Source organism: Symphalangus syndactylus, chromosome 5 (assembly GCF_028878055.3).
Source record: "Symphalangus syndactylus isolate Jambi chromosome 5, NHGRI_mSymSyn1-v2.1_pri, whole genome shotgun sequence".
Lineage (NCBI taxonomy): Eukaryota > Metazoa > Chordata > Mammalia > Primates > Hylobatidae > Symphalangus > Symphalangus syndactylus.
The window spans coordinates 71,165,621-71,187,245 of NC_072427.2; the positions used below are offsets into that span (position 1 = coordinate 71,165,621).

The 21,625-nt window shown below is 42.8% G+C and overlaps 1 protein-coding gene across 6 annotated transcripts in view; it reads right to left on the reverse strand.

Annotated features, from left to right (window-relative positions):
- The window catches only part of TMTC1 (transmembrane O-mannosyltransferase targeting cadherins 1), a 282,362-nt gene that overhangs the window by 231,389 nt on the left and 29,348 nt on the right, over positions 1-21,625 (reverse strand). For 4 of the 6 annotated variants that reach the window (XM_055280247.2, XM_055280243.2, XM_055280244.2 and 1 more), the window contains exon 5: positions 15,228-15,434. The exons of the other annotated variants lie outside the window; for them this stretch is intronic. In XM_055280247.2, the coding sequence (XP_055136222.1) occupies positions 15,228-15,434 (207 nt within the window). The remainder of the gene's footprint in view (positions 1-15,227; positions 15,435-21,625) is intronic. 6 annotated transcript variants of the gene reach the window in all.

The window sequence follows — 21,625 nt, forward strand, 5'->3', positions numbered from 1 at the left end:
CCTGCTTCAGTGAGTATACTTTCACAAGAATTTATTGCCATGTTGGCCAGGCTGGTCTCAAACTCCTGACCTTGTGATCTGCCCACCTCGGCCTCCCAAAGTGCTGGGATTACAGGCGTGAGCCACCACGCCCGGCCTAAATTCTCTCTCTTAAAAAACAAAAATAAAAAGCTAGTGACTCACTAGTGCGCCACCATGACTACATGCAACACTGTGCTGGCATGCCCACAGCAAAGGCTTGCACAGAGATGCATTAACTTTGAAATGTCCACAAAGTGATACCTAACCAGATACACACATAACACACACAATCCATGTCTCAGAAATGCCACACGTAAAGCAGTTCCACCGAAGCGCAGCACAACCATCCAACGTAACACTCAGCAGACAGAATAATCAGGAGCCCAGGGTTGCCTCTATCCAGCAACAGCTAGTTCACTGCTGCGTCAGAGAGCTTTTTAAAAATTGTATTTAAAGACTGCTTACAGATGAAACGTGACACGTCGCACCTGACATTTCACTTTAAGGTGAAGAATGACTTTCTGAAAAGTGCTGAACCGGGTGCTCTGAACAGAGACATCCTATTTCTCTCCAACACGATGATGCCATGGCTCAGAGCCAGGCCGAGCAGCAGCACCCAACATGCAAAACAGGGGTGGCCGGGCTTGGTGGCTCAGGCCTGTAATCTCAGCACTTTGGGAGGCTGAGGTGGGTGGATCCCCTGAGGTCCGGAATTCAAGACCAGCCTGACCAACATGGAGAAACCCCGTCTCTACTAAAAATACGAAATTAGCCGGGCCTGGTGGCACATGTCTGTAATCTCAGCTACTCCAGAGGCTGAGGCAGGAGAATCGCTTGAACCTGGAAGGTGGGGGTTGTGGTGAGCCGAGATAGCACCACTGAACTCCAGCCTGGGCAACAAGAGCAAAACTCGGTCAAAAAAATTAAAAAAGGGCGGTGGGGAGGGGGGAAGCCACTCAGGGAAAGGGGGAAACAGATTCCTGCTCCCAGGAGACTTCTGCCTTTCCCAACAGTTCTTTCTAGAAGTCGCTCCTAAATGTCTCCAGAAAACACTGTAAGGGCTTGACCTCTACAGCCTGGGGCAGCCTAGATGGTGGAGTCAGACGGATGTGGGTTCAGATCCTGGGTCTTCCGCTCTCCAGCTGTGTCCTGCTGAGCGAATGATATGAGCTCCCGGAGCCTCGCCTTCCACATGTAGGAAGACCTACTTCCCGAGGGCGTGGTGACAGTTAATGAGCTGCATGCTGTTTACCTCCTGGCTTATAACAGGCATTCCATAGGGGCTCCCTTTTCCTTTCCAATGGGAAAGAGATGATGAATAAGGAAGCCAAATCTTGCAAGACACTGAAAAGTAGCACCACAGATTTACTGAACAGGCAACTTATTATCCACCCCCTTTCTTCTCCAACTGTAGCAAGACTGCCTTATCTTCAGATTAGGGTACAACAGTGAGTGCCAATTGGGGGCTTGTGTTGTACTGGGCCCCATGCTAGCGTCTTCACAGATGTCACATCATTTACAATAATTATTACTAATTATTCTTATTTTATAGATCTGGAAATCAGTTAATTCAACTTTTTACTGCTACTAAATGAAAAATCTTGGACTTAAACCCATTTTATGTGACTCCAGAATCCATGTACCTAATCCCTGAGCATGCCACAGCTTCGTTATTGTTAAATGTAAACAAGGAAGGAAATTCTAAAATCATTTTTTGGGAAAAATTCCATCAACAGGGCCCTTCTAGTCAACATACTATTTTCCTCACGTGCATACCGAACTTTGTTTCTCACTGCTCAAGCTCTAAAACTAAGAGTCTGGCCAAAGTGAATGCCTGGCAGTTAACAGCTATCGTCTCACATTGAGCTGCACTTGCTACATCACTTAGGAAAATGCAGTCAATATTAGGCTGCAGAGCTTCCAATTGATCAAGCCAGAAAAAGATATTTACTTCACATCTGCTCATTTTCTTTGCCAAGAAGAAAAGCAATTATCTGCTCTAGTACAAAATACAACAGCTGCTTGGACACAACACACACAAGAAAAAATGATCATTTTAGTCAGAAACCGGAAATCAAAATGATAAACTCAGCAAACTAAATAATAGAAATGGATTGTCAACCCTGTGAAGTTTCCATCATTTTCTATTCTTTAGAAGACAATCATCAATTGAGAAGGCTCAAGCCAATTAACATGTATGGATACATGACACAGTTTCCCTCTATCATGGGCTAAGAAAACAAATGCACCCACAAAGCTCCTGTTACCTTTTCTTAAATGTGAACACTCTACAAAACTATAAAAATGGGTAAAGAAATTTTTATATGAGACAACCTCAAACAAAATACTGAGCTTTCACAAATATGCAGGATTCAATTATGATAAAAATCTCAGAAATATCATTTTACCATTCTCAAAAATACAACAATATCAAATGCTTTGAATTTTCTTATCTTCACACTTAAATCATATGTTGCATCAGGCCTCATGATCAGACTTTCCTACATAGGAATCTAATTCAGATGAGCTTGCCACTGCCCTGTTAACCTTCATCTGCAGGGGTCCAAGTCCTCTGACTTCACTCCCAAGTTCCTTCATGACAGGACTCCTGCCTACCCTTCCCAACCTCATCTCCCACTGCTCACGCCCTGAGCTGCTTGCTCATAGTTGCACACATTCATGTATACACACACACATACACAGAGAGAGAGAGAGAGGCATTCTGCAGTTGCACACCTCTGTGTCTCTGCCCAAGCTATGCTTTCTGCCTGGAGAGACTATGATTGTCTCATTTGTTAAGACTCAGCTTCAGCCAAACTTCCCAAGCTGGCTAAGGTCACCTCTCCTGTGATCCCATAATTCTGTGTACATACTTCTAGCATTGCACTTCCCATCCTCAGTGAAATTATATTTTTATTTGTATGACTTCCCCACCAAGATGTAAGCTAATCCATGCTGGGCCAACCAGTCTCTCTTTTGAAAATTTTGAGTCAGGGCACAGGAATTCTAGTCTATTTCTTACAGAGAATTGAACAGAGAGGCTGTATGAAACTGGCACTGAAGCAGTCCTGCACTCATCAAATTTTAAAAAGTCAATCTTTTTTTTTTTTTTCTGAGATGGAGTCTTGCTCTGTTGCCCAGGCTGGAGTGCAGTGGCACGCTCCCAGCTCATTGCAACCTCCACCTCTCAGGTTCAAGAGATTCTCATGCCTCAGCCTAGTGAATAGCTGGGGTTACAGGCATGCACCACCACGCCCAGCTAATTTTTGTATTCTTAGTAGAGACAGGGTTTCACCACGTTGGCCAAGAGGTCTCGAACTCTTGACCTAATGATCCGCCCACCTCAGCCTCCCAAAGTGCTGGGATTACAGGTGTGAGCCACTGCTCCCAGCCCCCATCTTTCTTTCTCTATTTATTTTAAAGGGATGAGGTCTCACACTGTGGCCCAGGCTGAAGTGCAGTGATGTCATCATAGTTTACTCTAGCCAGGAATTCCTGGGCCCAAGTGATCCTCCTGCCCCAGCCTCCCAAGTAGCTGAAACCACAGGTGTGCACCACCATGCCTAGGTCACTTTTAAAAAAAATTTTGAGGAGATGGGGTCTATGATGGTTAATACTGAGTGTCAACTTGATTGGATTGAAAGATACAAAGTATTAATCCTGGGTATGTCTGTGTGGGTGGTGCCAAAAAAGATTAACATTTGAGTCAGTGGGCTGGGGAAGGCAGATCCACCCTTAATCTGGTGGGCACAATCTAATCAGTTTCCAGTGAATATAAAGCAGGCAGAAAAACAGGAAAAAGAGAGACAAGCCTAGCCTCTCAGCCTACATCTTTCTCCCATGCTGGATGCTTCCTGCCCTCGAACATCAGACTCCAAGCTCTTCAGTCTAGGGACTCAGACTGGCACTCCTTGCTCCTCAGCTTGCAGACAGCCTATTGTGGGACCTTGTGATCATGTAAGTTAATACTTAATAAGCTCCCCTTTACACACACACACATACACACATATATATATATATATATCCTATTAGTTCTGTCCCTCTAAGAGAACCCTGACTAATACAGGGTCTCCCTATGTTGCCAGGCCTTGAACTCCTAGGCTCAAGTGATCTTACCTCGGCCTTCCACGGTGCTAGGATTATATGCATGAGCCACTATGCCCGGCCCAAGTCAGTCTTTACAAAGAAGGAAAAAGAAAAACAATACTAATTTTTTTAAAAGTGACAGAGATACTATGAAGCCCCAGAGAGGCAAAAATATAAATGTTTTGACCTTGCCAGTTCCTGCGTCCAGAAACCGTGTTCAATACACGTCCTCAACTGTTGTTAGATTCCAGTGTATTTTTCTAACAAATACTGCAAATTGTTTAAACAAACTTTTTAAAGTTTTGCTCTCGCAAGCAAATGATCCCGAAGACATTTGTATACAGAGTAAGTTTTTAATAAGTGTTTATTAAATATATCACAGAACCACCTTTTAAAAATCAGTTTGCCAATGCACAACTTTACTGCATTATTGAAGACAAAATACATAAAACTGATTATTGAAAATACTGATTATTGAAGACAAAATACATAAAACACAAAACTTAATCTTTTTAAAATATTGACATTTTCCATCATTGCATTTGAGCTAAGTTCCAAAGACTTAAGTAGCCAAAAATTAACAATGGAAAAGGAAAAGAGAAAAATGACAATGAACACTAGCAAAATTTCCTCCAAAGTCTGTGTAGTCACAAGAGTCTCTCATTACGGTGTCTCATTTTAGGGTCAACCTCTAACTCTCACACAATTTCTAACTACACAGGCCAATAGAGTATGGTCATGTAAAAAGAGGAAAACCGGCAGTACAGTTCTTAAGAGTTTGAAGATAACAGACTTTCCAGAGAGTATCAAATGACATGAGGCCAACCAGCTTGTCTCCCTTGTGTCACTTCATGGATAAGAAAAACCAAGATCTAGCGAGCTAAAGTAATTGGCCCAAGGGACATCACAAATCAGAATCCAAGTAAGACCCACTAGCTAGGCTTCTTGCACTACCCTGTGCTATCTCTCATTTCTTTGTCTCTTGCACAACCGGAGAAATAGCTGTTGTCTAAAAAAGAAAACACATACACCCCAAAATTAATCAGTGCCTTTCCATTGTTCAGGTTTTCCAAAAACAATAATGAGGGAGAATGAAAAGGGTTTTAATGCTCAAGACATTCTGTTCTCTTAGTCATCAACCATGATCACGTCTACATTTCCTGCTTAGAAATGTCTGGAGATTGGCACCCAATTTCAACTTATCTGAATGGTTTACCTTTATAACCTTGGCAGTTACAAAGAAGAGAGAAACAAATTATATTGGGGATAAATGCACAACCTCTCCACGACTGCATGACAAGCCAAACTGAAGTTTTATAATGAAAGAGAACACTTTTTAAAATCAAAGCTTTTTTCCATCATAATTGCAATGTGAATCATCATTACTTTCACAAAATCACACTCCTTTCACGGTCACAGAGAAAAATTACTTAAGGAAGCCAAATGAAAACTGAAAAAAAAAAAATCTCTGATAAAGACTTAACTGTCAGGAACCAGAAGCTCTACCACTCAAACACTGAAATATATTGGTTTTTGATTAGTTACCTAGAGCATGTCTAGTAGCTCTTAACAAAAGACACAAACATTATTCCTTCCTTCCATCCAACTCTGGCTGGCTGTTTGGGTTTGATTGTATTATTTATTTTTCCAAATTATATATATTAATTGCCTTCAGCTCTTAAAAGTCTATACTTACGTTTATTTTAAACACTTTACCAAGACTTATATAGGTTAAATCATTAAGGGCAAATCTTTAATGACGGGTAGCTCATGAAGACTGTAGCTTAGGGTAACTTCAAAGTCAATATGCATTTCCAAGTTTATATATAAAGTTATAAAGATCATGGTTTGAATAATATAAATAGTATCAAAAATTCATAAATCTACAAAATGAAACACATCCTCCCATATGACTATAAGTTCATCTATCTAAAAAGCTAGTAAATTAAGTCTTTATTATTTGCTTTTCAACCTAATGATTTGTTTATTAAAGTGATGATAGTCATTCAAAATACATAAAAAAATTTTAATTTAAAAAAGGTCAGCTGTTAGTCTCAGAAACTAAGAATAACTCTAAACGTGCCTTTTGAGACACAACAAGGATGGCATTCATCAGTTAAGAATTAAGTGTTATCATAAGGATTCTATTATCCTCTTAAACTTTGATGGACTGGCCATCATTGCTACATGAATGTTTTTTCTCTTATAATCTATTTCCCTCTAAAATAGTATAAGCTCATAAAATGAGGTAGACTAACCACATACCATAAAGTCAAACAAAGACTATACAACTGTCCTTCATTAACATAGCAAAGAAAAGGTGAATGGTGTAAAAAGAAAAGCTTTCTAAACAGTAATTCTTCCACATTGGCTTTCGCATAAAATAAACATGGGACAGCGGAGTTAAATCCTAGCACTACCATTTATGAAAACCCACAATTAAGAGCTATCGTAAGCTGTTTCATGTACTACCTCATTTGTTTTTCATGATAATCTCATGGGATAGGTATTAGTATTACTACTGCTGTGGTACACACAAGGAAACTGAGACACAGAGCGTGTAAGCAATCTGTAAAAGATCATATGCCTGGTAAGCAGCGGGGCCAGAATTGGAACCCAGGCACTCTGGTAGGAGGCCATGATCTTTACTGGTAATGTACACTGCCAACCTCATAGGTTTTGTAAGAATTAAAATTGTAAGCCATCTGTAAAATTTGAGGCATGGTTCCTGGCCATTAAGAAGTGCTACAGTGGTATTCATAATGTTGATCATGATGAAAATCACTATCATCATGCTTGCTTCTGAATTTTAAGATAATTTTCAAATCATTTCCACTTCTAAAATTCTGGTTTTCTTCTGATGAATAAAATGTCCTTCCAAACCTCTTCAATTTTTTTTAAAAAAATATTTCATTTAAGCATGTATATCTTTAAGGTTCTGTCATATTGAGTCTACAATACATAGTACCAGATCAAAACATGTGCCAGACAATTTTCCAAGCAACAACCTGGAAAGCCTACCAAATTATCTGAAACCACAATGATATATTACCTGGCACAGAATAATGTTCTCACGAAAAAATTATTTATATATCCCCTGAGTGTTTACAATGTTAAGATGAACTCATACAGCTTTTATTACAGTCACTCCACAACCTGTCAGTAGGTTACATTAAAAAAGAGAAAGAGAAAAAAATTAAACTGGTTGATAGTAGCATTAACTGAAAGGACAAAGATATCAGCAGCTAACTCCCTGAGCACCATAAGAGCACTAGCTGTGTTCTGCAAAAGAAGAGAACTGTTTTGTGGCCTTGAAGTCAGCTGCTACTCTCTTACCCACACAGGCCAGGGGTTGAGTATTCCATATGGTGTCTGCTGAGGTGATAGAAAGCCATGAGACCCGAGATCCTCTTTCAACAGCCTGTTATAACAGTGATGGAATTACATGCCAACCAGAAATGCCTACGTTCTGATAGCGTTCTCTTTCAACATATGTCCCTGGGCATCCAGTTGGAAGGCAGATGCCTAAGCTTGATTACTCTACACTGAGAAAGGAAAGAACTTACCATCCACTGACTGAAATTCACAGGGGATCAAATATTGCCAAGAACCGATACCCAATCAAGATGAAGCAGAATGAACCAGGGACTGTCAGCAGTTAGCAACTATCAACTGCTACCCATAAATTAAAAGGAATTTTTGCCTCCTTAGCATGTGATTTATTTAGAAGAAGCTTTTAGTGCTAACTTCTGAATGACGCCAACAAGCACTTTATTGAAACGATCCATTTTAGTGCCAAGCTCAGTTCAGGAACCAATGTGGATTTCCAATAAGCTTTCAGATGAACTCATAAAGGTAGTTCCTGCCTTACCACATACTTTGGGTCTGGTTACAATGGGATAAGATCCCTCTCAATTAATGGCTAAGAAACAGTAATAGAAAAAACAAAAATCTCTCTTCAAATTCTCTAGCCACCAAAGAAAACACTTTTCTGGCAAGTTCTATATTTGAAAAAAAGCTACTTTAATGAGACCTGCGAAACCAGCTTGAGTAAATAACCCACCGAAGAACAGTAAAGGCACAGAAATGACACTATTCCAATCAACACAGTTCATAATTAAAAAGCCCTTTAACACTAACTGACAGTTTATTTTTGAAAATAAGTTTTGCACTTAACTATTTTTTTCTCTTTTTAGAGGCAGAGTCCTGCTTTGTCATCTAGGCTGGAGTGCAGTGGCGTGATCATGGCTCACTACAGCCACAAACTCTTGGGCTTAAGTGATCCTCCCATCTCAGCCTCCCAAAGTGTTGGAGTGACAGGCGTGAGCCACAGTGCCCAACTTTAATTTTTTCTATTTTTTAAAACACATTTCCTGCCATTTCTGTCACACCTATAGCAAAACACCACCATTCATTTACCCTTTTCAATAAACTATTTCCTCCTTTATAGGAGGTCATTTGCCTGCAGTAATCAACCACCTCCCTTCTGCAGTGCCTTAACATTCACCAAGTGTGCCTGTAGTCCCAGAACACCAAAGGGCACTGGGTCTTAGCAAAAACTATGGTCAATTCACTACATTAAAAAGAAACTGGGCCAGGAGCAGTGGCTCATGCCTTTAATCCCAGCACTTTGGGAGGCCAAGGAGGGCAGATCATCTGAGGTGAAGAGTTCAAGACCAACCCGGCCAACATGGTGAAACCCTATCTCTACTAAAAATACAAAAATTAGCCAGGCATGGTGGCACACCTGTAATCCCAGCTACTCGGGAGGCTGAGGCAGGAGAATCACTTGAACCCAGAAGGCAGAGGTTGCAGTGAGTCGAGATAACGTCACTGCACTCCAGCCTGAGCAACAGAGTGAGACTCCATCAAAAAAAAAAAAAAAAAAAAAATAGAAGCTGAAGAAGGGAAAAAGCTCAGGGATGCATATGGACAAAGATTAGGAAAGATATAATTTGGGTATTGTGTCCGAATGATAGGACCCTGAGTATAAACAGTTATAAAGTTGTTTAACAATACATAACTTTAATTATACTGGTTAGTTTGGTCAGTGTCATTATATAGTTCAGCCTAAAAGTTATTGCTTTCTTGGGTCTACCACCATCATGCTCCTACCTCCTGGAAATAACTCACAGTGATCTGAATACAGTCATCTAAAAACTACGTCTAAAGACTTAACTATGCATGCCATTGAAAAGAATTCCATACTGAAATGTGGACCAGCTTATTTACACACAAAGCAAGGGAAGCGAGGAAAAAGCTATTAACAGCAATTAAAAATTTGCAACGACCCTTTAAAGTAAGAGGTTTATATTTTAAGAGATTTTAAAATGAGGGATGTGGGATTTATTAAATAAATATGAACCTACAAACTTCACTTTTAACTGTTACATGTATTTTCTGTGTGGACCCATTAGTTAACTCCACACCTCTTATTCAGTCATTTCATTTTTGAAAGCAGCAGCTGAATGAGACTGAAAATGGCTCATCTGAGATCAATCAATGAATATGATGTATAAAGGGGAGAAAGAAAACCCAGTTATTATGCATCAATAATACAGGCTTTCAATACAGATTTGTTCTGTCACCTGTAAATCTCATATCACTAGCTAACTAGGTTTCTCTCAAAGATGGTATGAGGCTGTTAATAATCTGGAACACATTTTCCCTCCTCATGGAATCATACGTGTGACATAAAAGTTCAAAAGCCTACCTCAGGAGTTTAATTTGCACAGCATTTCTTACTTTGGAGAAAAAGAGTGCGAAACAAGGTCTACAGCAATAAAACATAAAAATGACACTTAAAAGATCAGTTACCCATTTTATCATTGAAGGTCAAAATATTTATATGCCTCCCCATGTCCCTTGAATTTAATTACCTTATAATTGACCTTAGTGCCAAACTGTTCTCTAGTCCTAAACTTGTTTTAGTTTTTTTATTAGTACACCTATGTGCAAGGTATTTACAGGAAAAAACTTTTAAGAGCCAATGAAATGAAAATCTAACCATTATCTCGCCCACAAAAGTAGAAAAGGAGTTCATTTTATGTAGAAATATCATGATCATCATCCCATAAAGTTTTATAAGGATAGGGCTTTGTTTATTTCACTGCCATATTTCCAGCACCAAAAATAGTGCCTGACACATAGTAGGTGCTCAGTAAACAGTACTGAATAAATGAATGATCCATAACATACCCTGAAGGGTAGCAGAGGAAAGAGGAAATGTCCAAGAATTTATTGAGCCAAGAACTGTCTTCGATGCCTATTGTGATCATTGTCATTTAAATATGAAACCAATCAAGTATATATGAAGAATGACTATACATATATAGGTGTGTATATACTTGATATATATGGAATGAAGATAAGATTTCATTTAGAATTCACTGGGCTTTCTAATGTGAAAGGGAAACTGTTTCCATGTGTGCATGAATTTGATGTATTTAAGACGCTGGGGGATGTTTACACACAAAACATTTCTCATTTCCCATGGAATAATTCAGTAAAAGAAGCATCAACTAAAATGTAATCTGATTCTAGAGTAGGTACCCTGAACTCTAGGCTTTTCATTATACTTTCTACCCATAAGTCAATCAGTAAGTCACATAAAAATAGACAAACTAAATAAATGACCTGCAGTAAGATTTTTTCCTGGGCTTAGATTTTTCCCTGTGTCAGATAACTTCTGAAAACAATATTTTGCCTGCTAACATTTAGCCCAATTCTTATCAACCTCACACCAATGCATCCAATACGACTATGTCCTAATAGTTTTGAAGTTGAACAGCGACAACAAAAATCCACACAAACTCATTCCTTGTCTGTATATTGCAGGTTCAGCATTTTCATAATGCATCCTGGTGTTCAGAAATCCATACGGGGAAAATAATATTCAGAATACTAAACTAATAATAATGACGCTGCTGGCTTCTATGTGCTGAGTGGCCACAGTATGCCAGGCACCAATTACATGCTTATACATTTACAAATGCTTTTAGTCCTGACAGCCAGCATTTCCCCCTTTGAGAGATGAGAAAACTGAGGCTCACAGAGATGAAATAACTTGTCCGGGATCAAGTAAGTGATAGAGCCATGATTTAAACGCTCTGTCTGCATAGATCTTAAGAACTATGATAACATTGCGTCTTCCAACTTTTATTTGCTTTACCTGATCACCTTCTGACAAAAGTACAAGCACAGTTTTCAAAAGTAATAGTAACAGTAATCAAATATATACTCAAATGTATGACACCGTTTTTTGTTTTTCGTTTTTTGTTTTCCAAAGAGAAAACACATATGACAACTTTCCATGGGGGGAAGATGGTCTGGGGCCATAAATACATTAACTTAGTGAGATCCGGCCCAATTCCAGCTGTGCTATCTGCTGCTCTCCGATCATCACTCTTTCTAAAATAGCCTGCTACTTGAGGTTAAAAAAACGAAAAAGTAATCTACAAAGCATGTCACCTAGCTCAATGTATTAGCACCAATACTCCATACTGAAGCAAGTCAAGAGGTGTCTCATTTGTAGAACCAGAGATGACTGCAAGAATCTTTGTACCTGCTGAGAGTTCAATGGAGAGGCCAGCTCCACATAGAACTGATACAAGCACCCTGCTTCTTCCCCAAAGCTTAGCCCTCACCCTGGACTCTGGGCTTTAGAGCACAGTACATGGTCAAAGCACAAGTTTAGGAGTCAAACAGTCTGGGTTCCAATCCTGACCCTACCACTTACTATGTGAACTTGGACAAGGTTTTTTAACCTCTAAGCCTCAGTTTCTTCATAGCAATGGGAGTTACAATATCTACCCTAAAAGAGATACCATAGTGGTTGGATAGAATAACATATCGGACATGCTAGCCCCCTTTCTGGTACATAGTAGTTGGATAATAGAAAGTTTTCTTCCCCTTCCTGAGGGACCTTCTCACTGGTATGCTGGAACTGGCTGACACTGGTTTGGAAGAGCTGGCTGTTAAATTTTTAGGAATTTTACAAGTCACTTACTTAAAAAACAGCCATTATTAAAAATTAAAGTAAATAAACTTAAAATTAAATATGTCATATTTTAAACAAGGTACTACATATTCAAAGCTCATTACTCTTGAGTCGGCTTTTGCTTCACTTTGCTATTATCTATGCTTTTGAGGTTATTTATGTCTATTGCATCTGTCTGGTAGAAACATGGCATCATGGCAGACTATGACACAGCTCTCACAACTCCATGGTCAGTGAAGTCACACTTGTAGCTTGAAATCAGCCACAGTGGGAGTATTTACATTAGCAAACACTGCAAATCAGGAGTCCCTTTCTTTGGAGAGCTAGTTATTAAACAATTAGCAGCACACCAGAAGAATTCATATTTCATCTTGCCCTTTCTGCTCCAGCATCATTCATCTCTCCTCTCTACAGGTTATCTAAGAATACACACACACACAAACACACACACACGTCTGAAAAGAAAAATGAACATCCCTCCCACTAACAACCTTTTCCCCATTACTTCATTGGCAAATTTATTGAAAATGTTCCATCTATGCTTAATTTCCAACACTTCCTTATCATCCACTCATCAACTGATCCATGTCACAAATATTTAAGCAGCTGTTCTTGGCCAGACACTGTGACAGGAACTGGCAACACATCTATGAGACAACCTGGCATGAACCTGCCCTAACCGAGTTCATAGTCACATGGCAGCCTAGCTTCTGTCCCACCTTGAACATCTCCAGTGATCTCTGTACTCCTTTAGCCTCCATTTAAAAAATTGACAATTTCCCCAATTGTTTCACCTTCTTTCCCTCCACGGCCCTCAGCAAAAATGTCCAGATTTTCTCAATGTTTTAACCCTTTATTCCTCTTCCCTTTTCTTTGAGAATTTCATGCATTGTTGTGATTTTATTCTCTCCCCAACCCCCAGAAAACCTATTACTCCCCTAATTTTTCCACTGGCTAAGCCAGAAACCTGGAAATCCTTGTTTCCTTCCTTTCCCTCTCCCCATCATCACAAACATTAGCGAGTCCTATTGGGTCTGTATCAGAAATGTATCTCAAATCCACCTCATCTCTTCATCGCAGTTTCCATGACTCTCAGCTAAGACCCCTTTTCCCTCACTCAGCTTGTGTGAAAGCCTCCTAACCCTTTTCCCTCCTTCATGATTGCCCCCAACAGCCTGCACCACAAAGAGGCCAGAGGAAACGCTTTTAAAAGAAATGTTATAATAACTGTCTACACAGACACACAAAAAAAACTCCAGTATCTTCCCATTCCCCTCAGAATAAAATTCAAACCTGCTTCCACAGCCAGCACAGCCCTTCACCTGTGCCCTGCCCCCTCCTTGTCCTCACCCCTTCTCCTCCCAATTTGCTATGACCCTCAAGCCTGGAACCCTCTGCCAGATCCCTGCACATCTTCACTGGCAATTCACCTCATTCAGGAGGATTCGGAAGCCTTCCCTGGCCAACCAACCCAAATGCCCCCAGGCTAAGCCATCACTCTCCATCACATCCTGCCTAACTCTCTCCTTAGCACTCACATTGTTCATTCAGTATTGATTATTTATTGTCTACCTTCCTCTACCAGAAGAAAAGCTATACAAGAGCAAGGACCTTGTCTTTCTTATTTACCAGGACACTCCTGGTGCCTAAAACATGCCTGGCACTTGTCAGCCACTCAACAGATATTTATTGATGAATGAACAAAAGAATGAATGAATGGGGCAAGATAAAAAAACAAACACAGGCAAAGGCAAGAATAATTGGAAACAAAGACTGCAGAAAGAGGGAGTTTTAAGAGACTACACAGAAGAATAACAACAGCAATCTGAAGTGGTAAAGTGCTAATCTTATGAATGGAATTTCCATATGTTAAAATAACTGGGAGGTCATTAGGCGAAGGTGACTCTGGCACCCTGCATCCCTACATCAGCAGAGAAACCCAACTCAGTGTAAATGGTAAAATGAAACCAAGCTTAACCACTAACTAACCTCTAACTAGGGACTTTCCACTGGAATGATCCACATAGGGCTACTATTCCCCTTTAGCCAATCAAATATTTCCTTTGCTCTGTTTCTGCGTTTGCCCTATAAAAGCTTCCCCACACCCTGCCCCAGCAGGGGAGTCCCAAACCACCGGCAGTCTGGAGCTGCCCAATTCATTATTCACTGTCTGCTTAAATAAACTCTTTAGCTTTTTAATGTGCCTAAGTTTATCTTTTTTTTTTTTTTTTTTTTTTTTTTGAGACGGAGTCTTACTCTGTCACCCAGGCTGGAGTGCAGTGGCGCGATCTCGGCTCACTGCAAGCTCCGCCTCCCGGGTTCACGCCATTCTCCTGCCTCAGCCTCTCCGAGTAGCTGGGACTACAGGCGCCCGCCGCCGCGCCCAGCTAATTTTTTGTATTTTTAGTAGAGACGGGGTTTCACCATGGTCTCGATCTCCTGACCTCGTGATCCACCCGCCTGGGCCTCCCAAAGTGCTGGGATTACAAGCGTGAGCCACCGCGCCCGGCCCTAAGTTTATCTTTTAACATATATCTGTTATATTCTGACTTGTCCGTGGCCTGAAATATTTTAGAGACAACGTAATTTAGGGAGCAACACCTGTGCTGATAAATCCATGCTAATTTTCATGGCTAGGTCAAAATATTTTTAAAAAATGAAGAAAAGAAAGACAGTCACATGCTGTAAAGATTTTCATACATCTTCAAAAACATTTCAGAAAGGAAGAGTCCTCTGGGTTTCCTCCCATATTTGGACTGTAATAAATTCAGACCAAACACAAAGAGCAGAGAGAGGCAGGAGAAGGGGAGGGAGGACGTTCTCCTCCCCCAGGAAACGGAGGGCCCCCATCTTCTGATGCCTGCGGCTGCACGGACCCACACCTCATCACAGGCAGGCAGCAGGGCTTCCACTTGCTTCCTCTAACTAGTCCTTTCTTATCCATTGTAATATAGGGGAGGGAGGGAAATGGGGACAGAAAGAAGGGGGTAAGGAGGGAAGCATGAAGAGAGGGAGGTCACAGTGTGCTGACTCAGTGCTTCACTTCCCCAGGCATCCCAGGCTGCACTAGGTGATGCTGGACATTGAAAACATGCAGGGACCAAGAAACCCAGCCCAGTACCTCATCATGGACCACACAGCTCGTGGGGACACTGGGAATCCACTGCTCTTGGATTCTGGTGGCAGTGGAGAGTGGCAGCCACCCCAAGCTCCTTTGTGAGGGAACCGCTGCTGCTTCCCATTCTCCCGGTGAGGATGGCCTGGCAGTGAGGAGGGCTGGGGGCTCCCGGGCTGCTGTGGGCTGCGTGGACAGAGGGCCCCATTGCTCCTGTTGTGCATGGAATTGAGGGAAAACAAAGTCAACCAGAATGACAAGGCTTGCAACAACCGATAGCAGTAACCTGCCCCACCCACAAGTCTTGCTTCTGGAAACAACCATTCTCAAGTCTTTAGCTCTTATGTTTCTGATATTTACTACCATATTATTAAAAGAACATAATTATGCATGTTTTTTCAATTTTAGAACTTATCGTATTGACTTACTATAGAACATTGTAACTCAGTCTTTGTTAGACGGCCACCAACACACATACACACTTACACACACGCTCACACACACTTCTTCACCCCTCACCCTCCAAATAGGTTTCTCTCAGAATATTTGAAGTGGTATTAAGGATTTACATTATTATAATCTTGTAAGATATTGCTCATAGCTGAACCATCCAATTACATTTTTTCTGTTATGAATTCTCTGAGATATAATTCATAACCACTAGATGGGCAAAAATTTAAACATCTGATACTACCAAGGGATGATCAGAAAGTGAAACAAAGAGGATTCTCATTCCTGCTAGAACCATTTCAGGAGCAGTGTCTCGGGATGTAATGCAGTCAACGTGCATCTATCCTTTGCCCAGCAACTACACTTCTAAGGCTATGCCTGAAAGAAACCTTCATGTATTTGCACAAGAATGTATGCACAGAAATTTCACTGCAGCTTAGTATATAATAGCAAAAATGTAGAAATAACCTAAATTCCAAACCCAGAAAAATGGATAATGATAATTAAAAACTATACAGCAGTTAAGATAAATGAAATACAGCTACATATATCAACATTGATATATCTCAAAAGCCCAGTGGTAAATGAAAAAAAAAGCAAGTGATACCATTTACGTAAAGTTTGAAAATATGTAAAATAATACTTTTGCTATTCACTGGTATGTGTGTATATGAGGTAAAGTCCTAGAAACAATCATGGGAATGAAAAGCACCAAATTCAGGATTGTGATTCCCTCTGGGGAGAGAGGATAAGGACTGTGGTCAGAGAATGTTATTTTCTAGATGTTGGAAATTATATCCTGAATTTTTAAAAAAGAAAGATAATTTTCAAGAGTTGATCTTGTACCGAAAATCTTTCCTCCTAAAGATGATGTCAAATAGAAGAAATCTCATTCCATCCATGTGGGGCCAATCTTAAAATTTAGGAATAAATTGCACTTGTAGGAAAGTACTTGCAACATTTTGTTTCTATTACTGTTTCTTTCCTGCTTCCTGAATCATACAATGAAAGATCTCAAGAACCACCTAGTGCTGAGATATTTATTCTAAATTAGCAGATAAAAGTAGGGACTGGGGAGTAGACCCCTAGGTGCTTGTGTAAAACTCTGCGTATATGTGCATTCCTCTGGGGACATAACTTTGTGAAATTCTCAAGAGTCCACGATTCCCCAGATACTCAGAACCTCTGAGCTGGGCAACTCTCATGATGTCTGAGCAGCAGATGTCCTGCAAGGTCTCCTGAGTCCCTGTCACATGTTCCTCCCTGGAGGCAATGGTGCTCCGGGCTAACCCTGTGAATCTGGAACCACACGGACATGGGTTCAAATCTTGGCTCCACTTGGGCTGGCTGACTGTGGGGAGGATACTTTCTGTGCCTCTGTTTTCTCCTTTGTAAAATGAGGATAAAGATTGTTGCAAGCAAATGGCATGGCACAGTGCCTAGCACGGGGCCAGCCCTTAGGTGATATCAACCATTTTTGGCGAGGTCTCCATGTTACATCCTCTGGTTCCTTCCTACCACTTTTTACAACTGTAATCAATCACTCATCAAATTACTTACATAATGTCTATCTCCACCAACATCTTCTATGCTTTTTGCGGGAAGGAACCATATTTGTCTTGCTCCTGGCTAGCCAGAATGAGTATGTGTTGAATGGGTGGACAAAAGCATGAAGAGACTTAAGTGGAGACTTAAGCAGCACTGCTGGATGTGAAAGATAAAAGTTTTTTTCTTTTTTTTTTTTGAGACTGAGTCTCCCTCTGTCACCAGGCTGGAGTACGGTAGCGCAATCTTGGCTCGCTGCAATGTCCAACTCCCTGGTTCAAGCAATTCTCCTTCCTCAGCCTCCCGAGTAGCTGGGATTACAGGCACATGCCACCAGGCCCAGCTAATTTTTGTATTTTTAGTAGATGGGGTTTTACCATGTTGGCCAGGATGGTCTCTATCTCCTGATCTCATGATCTGCCGGCCTTGGCCTCCCAAAGTGCTGGGATTACAGGTGTGAGCCACCGCGCCCGGCCTAAAAGTTTCTTAAAAACACAACAAAACAAAACAAAAAAGACCCAGACTGCGCTGTGGGACTTGTGTCAGCAGTATTATTCCTCCCAAAGAATTTCTAGCCATTTAGTATGATGAAGGTAAAGAAAGAAAAGAGACAAGTATCCCATTTGAAAAAGGCCTGGCTCAACAGTGACTACATGAAGAAGAAAGAAAGAGGTGTAGGCACCAGTGGGCTGGGGAGTCCCAAGATCAGAGGAGACATGACTTTAATGACAACATTAAAATAGCTCTGGACTGGACCATGTGAGAGAACGCATCTGCAGTCAGCTGTCTTATCTTTTTGCTGTCAGTGAGGCATAGCAGAAAGAAGTTAGGAAGTTGAGACAAGGTAGATGCAAGAAGAAAGTGGAAAAGGGGTTTACAGTTTGTTCCCTCAAAAGTAAGATGGGCAATGCAATTACTGAAGGGCGACAGGCTAGTCAGAGATGACACCGGTGGCAGCCAAGAGATCTTTATTGGAGAGGTAGAGGTCAGGTTGTGTGGGAGAGAGAGAGAAGAGAAGAGAAGAGAGAGAGAGAGCTGCTGGTGTGCTGGGTTTTATATCCCTCGGGCCTACGTGGGGCGGGCCCAAGGGAAGGCGGGAGACGCTTCTTTCTGATTGGCCCTCCTTTGGCGGGTTCAGACAGTGCCCGGTCAAGGAGGGGAGAAGAACCCGGAACCGGCGCCATTAAGGTACCCCTGTTGCCTAACATTCCTCCCTTTTCATTGGTTTAAAATGGAAAGTGGGCGTCGTCGTCTATCTGGCTGCTTCCTGCTGAGAAGGGGCATTGTGAGGGGGAAAGTGGAAGGGAGTTTGGCTTGGGGTATAGTAGGAGCATGATTCCGCCTTGTAGGTAGAGGTCGTTGAGTGCGGTGAGCCACCCTAGAGGTAAGGTTGGATCATCGATGAGCCAGCTGTCGGTGTGGAGATTGGTTAGGAACTGATGGAACCAGTTAGTGTCCATCTTTAATAGCCTGGGGGTGGGCTATAGAGCTGTAGGGAAATATAGAGATTTTGAATTTAGAGAGGATATCCCTTCCTAGTAGGGGAAGGGGGCATTGGGGCATGACTAGGAACCGGTGAGAAAATATGTGGCCGGAGAAGGTGCACGAGAGAGGAGGGGTGGCTCTCAGACGTATGGTTTGGCCTCCGACTCCAACTATAGGAGATCCAAAAAGGGAAGTGACACCCCAGAATTCCCTTAAAACCGAGAAGGTAGCTCTGGTGTCAAGGAGAAATGTGATACAGCATCCGTCTACTGTTAACGAGACCCTGGGCTCCTGAGCGGTGATGATCTGTGTCAGGAGAGGAGTCCCAAGGCCCCGTCAATCTTCGATGGCCAGACCTAGGAGGTTGAGTGTAGAGCTGGAGGCTGGCCCGGCTCCCCTTCGGGGGCCAGGGCAGTCTACGGCCCAGTGGCCAGACAGGTGGCATTTGGGGCACGGCTTATTGGGGGGCCTGGGATTTGGGCACTGCCGGGCCCAATGTCCCTCCTTTCCACATTTAAAGCAGGGCCCGGGGGCTCGTGTATGGGCCGATGGCCAGACGACGCCTTGTGGCTGTGTGATTTTATTATGGGCTGAGAAGGGGCCTGGAGGGCCTGTGCTAATAATTGGTATTTTTGTTTTCTTGCCTTCTCGTCCCGGTTATGATAGACCTTGAACGCCATTGCTAGTATCTCAGATTGGGGAGTGAAGGGGCCTCTGTCTAACTTTTTTAATTTGTTTCGGATATCAGGAAAGCGTTGGGCAAAGAAGTGGGACATGAGGAGTTGTTGAAGTGCCTTTGTAAGGCGGTCAAGGAAAGCGGAGGGGTTTTCATGTTTGTCCTGTATTATTTCATGAAGTTTTTCAAAATTGACTGCCTTCTGAGTTGCTTTATGCAGTCCAGCTATTAGGCAAGTGGCGAAATGGTCTCAGGCTGCTGTGCCGTTTTGTGTGTTATAGTCCCAGTTGGGCTCCTGTTCTGGCACCGCCTGCGCCCCCAGTGGCAGGGCTGGGGCTGTTTGGTGGACCTCATCTGCATGAGTGTGAGCATGTTCCCAAACTCGCCTACGCTCTTCAGGAAGAAGGGTGTTAGAAAGGACTGTGTAGATGTCATGGAAGGTGAGGCTATAAGCTTGGCAAAGGTACTGAAATTCTTTGATGTATGAAGAAGAGTTAGAGGTGTAAGAACCTAAATGTTTTTTGATTGGAGATAGGTCAGCTATGGAGAAAGGGACATGGACGCGAACGATGCCCTCTGCCCCAGCCACTTCTCTGAGGGGGGCGAGAACAGGGTGGGAAGATTTTGAGCGAGTAATGGGAGGGCTAAACGACGAGGAAAGAGCGGGCAGTGAGGAGGGTGAGGAGGCGGAAGTGGGGGGAGGGGAAGCTGTTGGGTGTTGGGGTTGGGCGGTGGCCGGAAGGCGGGGTGGAGGGTGGTGGTATGGGGTGGGGCTCGTCAGCTGGGTCGAAGTCGGGGGCAGAGGGAGGGGTTGGCAGTGTAAGAGCGGCAAGGAGCTGTTGGGGTTCACAAGGGAGGCAGAGGTTAGGTCTGTCCCATAGGAGGAGGAAGCCGTGAATATATGGGATCTCTACCCATTTTCCTGTTCCCACCCAGTAGTTATAGAGATCCCGAAGAAGATCAGGATCGAGAGAGCCATAAGGAGGCCATTTGTTTTGGTTGTCTAGGGGATAGGTGGGCCAGTTTTGAGTGCAAAATTTAATTAGGTGTTTTGGTTTGATGTCTGAGGCGAGGCCAAGGGCCGACAAATTATTTAAAAGACAATGTAGCGGGGAGTCGGCTGGCAGGGATGCAGAGCCTCCCATAATGAGAGGAAGGAATAGACGGCGACGAGCTAGGCAGGGCGTCCCCTGCTGGCTGCTTGCCGCGGAGCGAGTCAGAGCCTCCGGATCGATCGTCACCGAAACGGAAGGACTGAGGAGCCTCTGAGAGGCGGGAGGCCGTGGGTCACGTGGTAACAGGATTTTAACGAGCGAAGGAGAGGGGCCCAGGCCGGAGACTCGAGGAGGGGAGGGAGAAAACTCCGTTCCCTGCAGGCCGAGGCGGAAGTGAATGATAGGGGCCTACCACTGCCGTAAGGGCGTCGGGCAAAATGTGTCCATCACGGGAGCGGCTAGGGTCTGGCGATTTGCCCGAGAGGTAGGCCCGGGAGGGGAAAACTTACCGAGATGAGGCCAGTGGTGGGCAAAGAGCTCGGCAAACAGGAAAATGGGTGAAGGCTGGCCGGAGGTCTAGACTGAGCCTGGGAAGGGGATCAGGGTCCCACCTAAAGGTGGGGAATCCTGATCTGAGTCACGGCACCAAAATGAAGGGCGACAGGCTAGTCAGAGACGACACCGGTGGCAGCCAAGAGATCTTTATTGGAGAGGTAGAGGTCAGCTCGTGTGGGGGAGAGAGAGAAGAAAAGAAAAGAGAGAGAGAGAGAGCTGCTGGTGTGCTGGGTTTTATATCCCTTGGGCCTACGTGGGGCGGGCCCAAGGGAAGGCGGGAGATGCTTCTTTCTGATTGGCCCTCCTTTGGCGGGTTCAGACAGTGCCCGGTCAAGGAGGGGAGAAGAACCCGGAACCGGCACCATTAAGGTACCCCTGTTGCCTAACAATTACTCCCACTGGTCAGAGGATATGGAGGAAAGGCAACCTCATATAGGCCAAAGGGAGGGCCTCTGGCTCACGGTTTTCTTGGCACGAGTTTGAGTCAAAGTGATTATTTGGCTCCATGTTTTTACAAGCCTCTGAGATTTACCGAGAGCCAACAGAGCACTACACTCTTTTTAAATTATCCCCAACTATCACACTTCCAGGCAGAAAGGTGATCAGAATTTCCTGACTCATCTCAGTGTGTTGCCACTCAATATCACTGCTCTTATTTTTATGTCAAGAAGTATAAAGAGGTAGGAAATGGGATTTAA